Source organism: Sphaeramia orbicularis, chromosome 19 (genome assembly GCF_902148855.1).
Source record: "Sphaeramia orbicularis chromosome 19, fSphaOr1.1, whole genome shotgun sequence".
Classification (NCBI taxonomy): Eukaryota; Metazoa; Chordata; class Actinopteri; order Kurtiformes; family Apogonidae; genus Sphaeramia; species Sphaeramia orbicularis.
The window spans coordinates 44,072,716-44,083,619 of record NC_043975.1 but is presented as its reverse complement, the minus strand read 5'-3'; the positions used below and the strand labels follow the sequence as shown (position 1 = coordinate 44,083,619).

General features: G+C 38.5%; 1 protein-coding gene across 1 annotated transcript in view; it reads left to right on the top strand.

Annotated features, from left to right (window-relative positions):
* The first annotated feature begins 988 nt into the window (after nucleotides 1-988).
* Nucleotides 989-10,904, top strand: part of timp2a (TIMP metallopeptidase inhibitor 2a) — a 66,948-nt gene continuing 57,032 nt past the window's right edge. The window contains exon 1 of the mRNA XM_030121979.1: nucleotides 989-1,399. Within this exon, the coding sequence (XP_029977839.1) occupies nucleotides 1,264-1,399 (136 nt within the window). The 5' untranslated portion in view covers nucleotides 989-1,263. The remainder of the gene's footprint in view (nucleotides 1,400-10,904) is intronic.

Genomic DNA, 10,904 nt, shown 5'->3' with positions numbered 1-10,904 from the left:
CAGACAGTCACATAGTGCTTTACAGTGTGAAATAGAAATAAAATACGATTAAAATACCATTTAAAAATACAATAAAGTGCAATTAAAATACAATTAAAATATTATAAGTAATGTGCAATCAGTTGGTGGCACCTCTGAGTCAGTTAGGAAATTAAAATGCCACATAGGAATTAAGATTGAAAATTATAAAAAAAAAAAAAAACTAGTGAAACAACTATACATTTTGTGGTTGTTTCTGGTTCTGGAATAAAGGACCTTTTTTTTGTTGTCATTTTTAAACATGTCTGTTTCATATTAACATAACTGCAGCTCTATGGAAGTAAATCTGTCTCATCAGATTTTGAATTATAAAACACATTGAATTTGTAGCACTGACATTTTTTTGCACTGAAATTAAGTATTTTGATTTTTTTTGCACTGAAATAAAGTATCTGAATTTTTTGCACTGAAATTAAGTATCTGAATTTTTTTTTGGCACTGAAATTAAGTATCTGATTTTTTTTTTGCACTGAAATTAAGTATCTGAATTTTTTGCACTGAAATTGAGTATCTGGTGTTTTTTGCACTGAAATTAAGTATCTGATTTTTTTTTTTTGCACTGAAATTAAGTATCTGAATTTTTTTGCACTGAAATTAAGTATCTGATTTTTTTTTTTTGCACTGAAATTAAGTATCTGAATTTTTTTTTTTTTGCATTGAAATTAAGTATCCGATTTTTTTCCCTCTGAATTCAACTATGTTTATAAATTTAGAATAAAAAAAATCAGATGCAATAAATTCAGATTCTTAATTTCAGTGTAAAAAAAAAAAAATCACTGCTGGAAATTCAATGGCTTTTCTAATTCCAAACCTGATGACAGATTTTTTCATCCATCCTCCGTCTGGTGGATCCAGACCGGACCACCGGGCGCCCCCTGCCGGTGCAGCCGGTACCGCCGGGGGAGGAGTCGGACGGGCAGCTTTATAAAACCGCCTTGATCTCCCAAACGAAAACAGACCCGACAGAGCCGCTGACACCGGACAGACACCACCACCACCACCACCACCGGACACGCGCCAGCAGCCCCGTCCAAGTGCACCTTTCTGCCGCCGCTGACCGAGCAGGGCCCCGGGAGCCGACGTCGCCCAGTTCCGGTGGGTCCAGACGGAGAAAAGCGGAGGGGGACGGCGCCTGGAGCCGGACTAGACCGACCGACTAGACCGACGCATCTGCGCACAGCTCAGAGGCAGAGCACCGGGGTGGAACTCCCGCACATAGCCTTGATGAAAATGCCGTTTTCCGTTAACGGCATCCTTTGCACGCTCGCGGTGCTGGTCCTGTGGCGCGCGGAGGAGCTCACGGAAGCGTGCAGCTGCGCTCCGGTGCATCCGCAACAGGCGTTCTGCAACGCAGACGTAGGTGAGTGCTGCTGCTGCTGCTGCTGCTGTTGTTGTTGTTGTTGTTGTTGTTTACTCCGCGGTGCACCAGGCTCGTGCACAGATGACGGAGGCTCCAGCGGAGGTTTGAGGCGGTGCAGTCCGCCTCTAGTGCGTGATGACTGGGCTGAGTCAGGCTGTTGGAGCCGCTGGAGGGACGGAGGTGGAGGGTGTTGGCCCTGCGTGGACTGACATGGCACATCTGTCTGTCTGTCTGTCTGTCCGTGTTTGTTTGTTTGTTTGTTTTAGGGATGTAACCATATGAACATTTCATATCACGGTTATTGTGACCAAAATGATCAAGGTTTTCATTATTATCACGATATTGTTGAAATTGTGCTCAAATGTTCAAAAAGTACGAATACGCACATTGAAATAATTTAACCAAGTTGTATTTTGAAAAAAAAAGCACAAATACAATAATAGTCACGCTGTACTTTCTGTTGGCAGAAACAGTCAAATATTTTCATTTTCATTTATTTATTCATTCCAATCTAAATAATTGGAATGGAGCAGGATGAAGAAAACGTATAATACCTGCCCCTTTCTTCAGATATGTTGCCATTACAGTAAACAGTTTACATAACAGCCAATACAAATAAAACAAATCCAAAATCCATATTCACATGTAAACATCAAATGTACAAATGCATATTAAAGATGGAACCTTATAGCCGTTGTTTGACCATTTTCCAGATCAAGTTTGAGTATAAAGTGCGGTAATTAAACACGGTTATCATGATAATTAGAATTTAAACGGTAATACTAACCATCGGGAATTTTACCGCAGTTTATCCTTATACTGGTAATAATTACATCCCTAGTTTGTTTGTTTGTTTGTTTTTAGACTCACACTCATCTTGGGTGGTGTTTTCTTTGCCCTGTGCTGTCTAGGGCTGTGTATTAGCAATAATCTGGCAATACAATACAAATCCCAATACTAGGATCACGATACAATATATCACGATATATCAGATACTGTTAAAAAGGCTTTTTTTTTTTTTTTTTAAGATTATTTCCTGGAAGAATTGAATTACAACAGAAATATGCACAAATACTAAACATATTTTTATTTCAGGACAGGATCTAATGCTATATTACAAATTTTTTTCTAATTCTCCTGGTTTCTAAAGGAACTAACATCTGCTGCTCTCAGTAAAAACAGTAAAAAGTGCTTTTAGGATGCTTCAAATAACCATTATTTAATAAAATAGTGTTAAATAATAATAAAGATATAAACAATAAAGAAAAATAAAAATGAAAATCCACCATATCTGCATTTGAATAAATACCTAAAAATATTGATGCAGTACTTTTTAATATCGATACAGTATCATGAAATGAAATATCACAATATATTGCAGAACCGATATCTTCTAACAGCCCTAGTGCTGTAGTCAGAACAGAAGAACAGCAGAACCAGCTGGATCCTAAAGCTCATCATTCTGCACAGTGTCTCCTTTAAACTGGATCTGCATTCTTTCATCTGTAATCACTCATGTATCTGCACTAAACATTTTTACAGGCTATTGACCACATGTTCTCTGGTGTCCCTTCAGTGTGGTCCATGTGCACTAGGATGTAGAGCTGCAGCTGTTGATTATTTTTGTAATCGGTTAATCTACTGACTGTTTTCTTTAATTTGAATAGACGAAAAAGAAAGGACAAATATGAAAAGGACAAACAACTTGTCCTTTATTCCAGAACCAACAACCATAAAAAGTATAAAAGTAAAAGGATAAAATATCTATATAGAAAAAAGAACAACAACAGTATAAATGTATATATAAAAATATCTATAGACATAAACAACACCAAACCAGTCCAATAACATCTGTAAACACATCTGTCAGTTCAGCCTACAACACTGATACCAACTGAACATGGAACTAACATACAAGTTAAAAAAATAAAGACTAATATTTGTAATGTTTGTGTTAAAGATTCACAGTTTAAAGGTGATGGTTCCAGTGAATTAAAGTCAACATATAAACTAGTTCCTCCAGAAAAATGCAAAAGTCCTTGTAATGAAAATGTGTTTGAGAACAAAATAATGTCATTGTGTTTTTGCAGTTTGTACTGAACACTGGAACACGTCATCCAGGCTGAACTTTTTCCTTGTGTGATGTCCAAGAACTGTTGTGTGATTGGTTAGAAATTTGAAGTGGGTGTGGCTTAAAAGGTTAAAGGTTAACTGTCTTTTTTATCCCTGTAGATCACAGGTGTCAAACATACGGCCCGGGGGCCAAATCCAGCCCGCCAAAGCTTCCAATCCGGCCCGCGGGATGAATTTGTGAAATGCAAGAATTACACTGAAGATATTAACAATCAGTGGTGTCAGAATCATCTTAATTCAGGTTCCACATACAGACACATACAGTCCAATTAGATTTAAAGTGGGTCGGAACCAGTAAAATATTATCAGAATAACCTATAAATAAAGACAACCCCAAATTCTGTCTTTGTTTTTTTTTTGGTGTAAAAAAGTAAAATTACATGAAAATGTTTACATTACCAAACTATACTTTTACAAAAAATGTGAATAACCTGAACAAATGTGAACAAATAGAAATATCTTAAGTAAAGTAAATGCAATTTGACCAATATTCTGCCTGTTACTAAATGTTTTGTGCAATCATAACGCACATGTGCAAATGATAAACCGATAAACACAGGCATAACATTGTTAAAATTGCACTTGTTTTCTTAAGACAATTCAAGTTGTTTATATTATTCAGGTTTTTAAGGAAACTTTGTAGATGTAAACCTGATCATAATATAATTTTACTTTTCTCACTGTTACTATTTTACTGGTTCGGCCCACTGGAGATCAAATTGGGCTGAATGTGGAACTGAACTAAAATGAGTTTGACAGCCCTGCTGTAGGTAAATTTAGTCTCCACATATAATCATCCTAATACATACACACTACTTGGCATTAGGGGTTAGCATTAGCACAGATTAGCATCAGTGAGCTGCCCTTCAAGGTGCTCACAGACCATCTCCACATCTACATAGTACTTGTTCTTACCACCTTCAGAAAACAAAACCATTTTTCTGTTCTGCAGAGTATGTCGGAGTCTTAAAGCAGTGTTTTTCAACCTTGGGGTCGGGACCCCATGTGGGGTCACCTGGGATTCAAATGGGGTCACCTGAAATTTCTAGTAATTGATTAAAAAAAACGAAAAAACTTACTAATAAAAAATATATGGTGAGTTGAGAGAGACAATCACAATCCATAAAAGACATGACAAACTCTGAAGCTGAAACTAGTTTCTTTTCCATCGGACATCTGCGCAAAACTTTACCAATATTTACTAAATGTCGAAAAAACAGAAGTGCGTAAAATCGGTTTATCCATTAAATCACAAATGCAACCCTTTGTTTATTTATTATTGCGAGATGACACGAGAAGTCATTCCATAAACATGAACGTAAATATGGCGCTGATTTATTCAGATATATTCATTATTATTCTATATTACCCCTCTATCTCCTACTAAATTAAAAATTGATTGGGTTTCCTGGTGTGTGCTCACAACTTCTATTGTTGTAACAGATGTCAACATCTGTTTTTTTTAACTCGTCTGACTCTAGTTGCAAAAAAAGGTCTTTCCATTGCAGTTTTGCATGATATACCATTTGTGCTACGCCCAAAAAACCCACCTCTTGCCAGCACAAAAACTTTTAATCGAAAAATTAGACTTTGGTAAAATTGTCATTTTTCCATTAGGTACATTTTTATGCGCAAGTTATATTTGCGCAATTTGAGGATCAATGGAAAAGCGACGACTGCAGCACTGTGGTTCTGTTTATCTGTCAAATGTTCATTGCAGTCCGTTTCATATGCTGCAGCTCTTTCATAATTCATAGTTTGAGTTCTTGTTTGTTCAGTATTAATTGTCAGCCTTGTAAATCCAAGCTGGACTGACTGTACATATCCTGACCACGGAAAATAAAATTCTCCCTTTGTGCAGTAATCTACACCTGGATTTACTGCCTCTGTCCACAAGAATATACATTATATAGACTAAATGTCCTCTAACATTATTAATGTTTAGGGCTGGGTAAAAAAAAATCAATTTGATCAATCTTAGATCGATTTCATTTTAATTTTGTGTAATCGATTAATAGTTGATGAGATTGATTTTTCAGAGCAGGACTGGGAGTACGTGGAAGCGTGGGCGGCTCTATTTTGCGAACCCCTGGGGAAGGTGGGGCGTTTTGGTCTCGCTCGCGACGGCTCTGGCGTGGAAAAGACGCAGAGGAAGGGTGGGGAAAACCCCTCCACTGGTCCTCCCGGCCTCAAACTTGAACCCGCAGTGTGAAGGAACTGGCCGGCCAGAGGCTCTCTGAGGTGAGTCGTGGAAGCCGGTCGTTCTTGGAATTATAACTTGGATCCATACTATCACCTATAGCTGAGTATGGAGTTAGAGGAATTGTAAAGCAACAATGTCCGACCACTGTACTACCCCCCCCCCGCTCCCCGACCAACAATACGCGTGCACCACAGAATAACAGAATAAAGATGACGAAGAAGCAGATTCAGCTCCTTCCTGCTGAAATGTCTTATTTATTTCCTTTCTAATATCAATATTGATACCAGTATTGATGTGTTGCATGACTGCGGTAGTCAAATAATCAGGTTACAACTCAAAATTGTACTTTGGTATCACTAAATTAATCTGAATCAATCAATTAATACTGAATCAGATTGATACTGGATCGAATTGAATCGAATCATGATTAATCGATTCAGAACCTTATGAATCGAAATCGAATCGATTATGGAAATTGGCGCTGATACCCAGCCCTGTTAATGTTTATGTGCAACATAGTATAGCAAACTGTTACATGATCAAAAACAAATAAATTTTAGTAAAAAAATGTGTCAGTTTTGAATGTGTGGGGTCTCTAGTGATGTTTAAATGGGGTTAGGAGACAAAAAAGGTGTGGAACCACTGCCTTGAAGCATGTATTGTGAGACTGTCTGGGTCTCACCTGTCCCATAGTTGGTCCTTCACAGATGCACAGAGGACCATCAGTCAGAACACTTGGAGACAGGATTGACCACATGTTGGACCGGTTCAGATGGTTTGGGTCTCCTGTCTGTCTTTGCTCCATTCTGTCTGTCCCACATAAATAATGGAAGCTAAACACCAGAGTTTTAAGGCTTTAAGGGTTGTTTTAAATGTCAAACTTCCACGTGTGAAATTGCGAGACTGATCTCTTGAAATCCTGTTGTATGTCACACCAGTTCTTATGGCATTTGGCTGCTATACGTACTAGAGATGCAACAGTACAGGTTCTCCACGGTTTGGTACATATTATGGTCTTTGAGTCACAGTTCGGTTCGGGACGGTTTGGACACAGAGGTGGGCTGGAGCCTGGCTCTGCGCCAAAACATACCTGGGAGCTGATGGAGAGTCTTAAGGATAATTTCTGTTCCTTTCCGTACATAAATAGGTTTGTCCATTTTTAATGTTGTCATGCGTCACTGCCTTCATACTAACATGCAGGGGTGTAAGAAAATATCAGTTCTGCAATATATCGTGATATTTCACTTCATGAGACTGTATCGATATTAAAAAGTACTGTATCGATATTTTTAAGTATATTTTTAAGATTAATTTTTGTTTATCTTTTTTTGTTTATCGTGCTCTTTTATTTCTATATTCACATGTAGGGATGTAACGATTACCAGTATAATGATAAACCGCGGTAAAATTTCTGACGGTTAGTATTACAGTTAAAATTCTAATTATCACAATAACCGTGTTCGATTACCGCACTTTGAAAATCACAGTGATGCTGCTCATTCTCTGGAGAAGCAGCGTCACTCCAGGCGTGCGCATGCACTTTGTAATGTTTGGCCTCTGAAAACACGGTGGAAGGCACCTGCATGGACAGAGCTCCAGAGTTTTGGGATAATGGGCTCCCGCAAGGACCCGGTCCGTCTGATTGCACGCGCACGGACCTGGGTCCGTCCGAGCAAGCGAGCAGTGCATGGACACGGTCTGTACGAGCGCAGACCTGGTTTGTCCGAGTGAGCGAGGCACGGACCTGGTCAGTACGAGTGCACACGTGCACGGAATGGGTTCGCACTACTGTAAAACCCTCCCCGGCCCCCGCTGCTTCAGATCCTCACCCAGCAGAGAAACCGTCTCAATACAGATACTCAGGACAAACTCTAGTCAGTTCAAATGAGCCCAAACCAGTGAACTTCAGCTGTACAAAGACACATGATGTGTGTAAAAACCAAAGGAGAGGAGGCTTTATGAACTGAAGGACATTCAACAGTAAATCCAGTGCCTGACCTCCAGAGGAACTGGACCATATGACACTGTTGTGGTTGGTCTGTCACTGACCAGGACTGAACCACTGACCAGTCTGGATCAGATCAGCCTAACATGTTTTAAAATCCTCATTCTTTCAGAACATTTACATTTGTTCATTAAATAGTTCAGGAAAATAGGACTGTTTCACTTTCTGTTTGTGTGTGTACAATAGTGGATATGTGTGACACTGTGAATGATTTGATCTGGAAAATGTTCAGACAAACTCCACTATGACCTGTCCAACTACTTTTTTTCTCACTCAAAAACACCTCAGGAGTAAATAGGAGAACTGATAAGGAATTGGATTGGTAAATAGAATCCACAATAGCACTAATATTGATAAAATCCTATTAATTTCCACCCCAACAGATATCCGTTTTGGCCATGAGGTGCTATCTTTAATGCACATTTGTATGTTTGATGTTGACATGTTAATATTTTAATGTTCCTGCAACAGAAAGTACATTGTGTGTGTTATTTATTTGTTTTTTCAAAATACAACTTGGTTACATCATTTCAGTGTGTGTATAAGTAGTTTTTGAACATTGTGAACACATTACAACAATACCGCAATAATAATGATAACCGTGATGATTTTGGTCACAATAACCGTGATATGAAATTTTCATATTGTTACATCTCTATTCACATGAGTATTTTGCTTCGTTGTTTGTATACTACAACAGTAGTACTATGATACTGCAGGTCATATATGTAGTTTTTTGAAATTGATAATAGTTACTTCAGTCATCCTAAAAGCACTTTTTACCGTCTGAAAGATGTTAGTTTTTTTTAAATTGGAATTGCACAAAAATAAAGTTCTGATGTTGGATGATTCAGGGACTGTGCACTATGCATTCTTTTCACAACTAATAGAATATGAACATGTAAGCAGGATCTGAAACTGTAATGTTTTGTAAAACAAAATTAATTAGTTAGTTACTTAGTGTGTTTTTGTACTGGTAAACTCGCCTGTTAAAACTTTATTTATCCAAATGGTGCACTTTAAGTTTTTCCAGGAAATAATCTTTAAAAAAAAGAAACAAATCAAAAAATATCGCCTTGTTAACAGTATCGTGATATATAGTATCGTGATCCAAGCGTTGTGATTTGTGTCATATCGCCAGATTCTTGCCAATACACACCCCTACTGATATGCATCATGTACGTTGGAATGAGTGTTTGTCAATCAATCCACCAAAGGGCGCCGCTCTTAATTAACCATACTGTACAAATACCATGAAGAAGAGGAAAGTTTTTTGAGAAGAAGAAGAAGAAAGTCAATAATAACAAACATGGCCACGACAGAGGAGGTTTTACTAATGTGATACTAATGTTAATATTGAGTTGGTATTTGGAAGTAGGAGGGCTGTGCTCTGCATCCGACTCCAACCAATGACGGTAGAATTCTGGAACTCAGTCGTCTTGCAAAGCTCTGATATAAACCACGAGTTGTCTGGGAATGTAATTTGAAAATGACAAATGAGCCGTACTGCAGTACATGGTCGTACTGAATGGTACAACTTTGATGTGTACCGTTGCACCCCTAATACGTACACATTTGTGACCTTTCGTGTGTTTTTCAATGCCATTTGGTTGTGTGTCAGTTTATGCTAAAATCTGCGGTTCACATATCCCTAACCCTAACCGTCAGTGTGTGGTATTTGACGTGGCGTGAATATACACAAAGAAAGCTTATAATGTGTACAGATAACAGGTCAGTTAGAAGTGGTCTGTGTATTTATGACGTAATTGCTGTAGTTGATAGTTAAATGATAAATTGTAAAAAAAAATTTACACATCCTCAAAAAGCACAAACATATTACGTAACATAAATTAACACTGTAAGCTGAATCACTGTAATTCATTCATTCATTCAGTCATTCATTCAGTCATGCATTTTTAATAATAATATTAATAATAATAATAATACATCTTATTTATAGGCGCCTCTCTTGGCACTCAAGGACACTGTACAATAAAACAGGAGAGTATAAAACAAGCAATAAAACAGAGTGAAAAATAAAAAGCAGGTAAAAAAATTGGTCAATGCAATTGTGTTCACAAAGAGAAAGCGGTCCTAAACAGACCAGGATTTTTGACCCAGTTAATCCTCTGGAAGTTTCCAGACCTGGACGTGTCTTCAGTTCATGACAGGGTCCAAACTAATGTGTACAATAAAATAAACACAAACAGTATTTTTCTGGTGTTACATTTGGAGTACCTGACATATGTCCCGTAGATATCATAACATATTTCATCATTTTTGTCACTGATATGAGTATTTTTAAATCCATATTTTCCAGCTCCATAGTCACAGGAAGAACTAAACAAGCCGGATGTAGGACTGTGGCCAAAACTGGTTCTGCAATCACATTCCAAACACTGTAGAGCGTGGTATCCTCTCCTCCTCCCCCCAGACTAGGGGATGACAGATCCTGCATGAGCATCTACTACTAGCGTTTCCACTAATCCTTGCCACCACAAATTTCATACAAAAAAATCATCACCAGAATTATTCTACATAAGTCTAATGTATAAAAGAACAGGACAAACGTCCTGCCCACTCAAATGAAAGTTTACACAGATTTAGGAGATGGGGAAAAGGGAAATGAGCCTTAAGATTCACGTACAAGCAGCACAGATCGCTACTTTACCATAACCCCCCCCCCAGTATTATAAGAAACTGACCCCCCCCGGCTGAACCACAGATGCTGGACTACCGAACCCCCCCTTTCATATTACACACCGCTACATGAAGAGGTCACTTCCACAGAAAACACTGAACTACAAGGAGCTACCATGGCAAGAGATAAGACCTACACCAGTACCTGGTCTCTTCACCAGTCCCGGACTGGCAGTCTGTTCACCAGGGCCAGGAGAAGGGACCGTAGCCCGGCCCTGGGAGAAGACACCGCCGGTCTGGGACCAGGTGCAGAGACCGTGGCCCCGGTTCTCAGTGGTTCTAAGGCAGAGCCGGTGTCACTGTTCAGATTCTTCTCCTCTTTCAGTCGTCTCCATGTTTCTAAATCATCTCCTATACATCTCCTTGTTTTGTTTCTCACTTTGTCACTTTGACGTATTTGGGAAGAATCAGAGTCCTTTTAGGTTTATTAACGTCAGACATTTCTGATCAGAAATGTTCCAGCT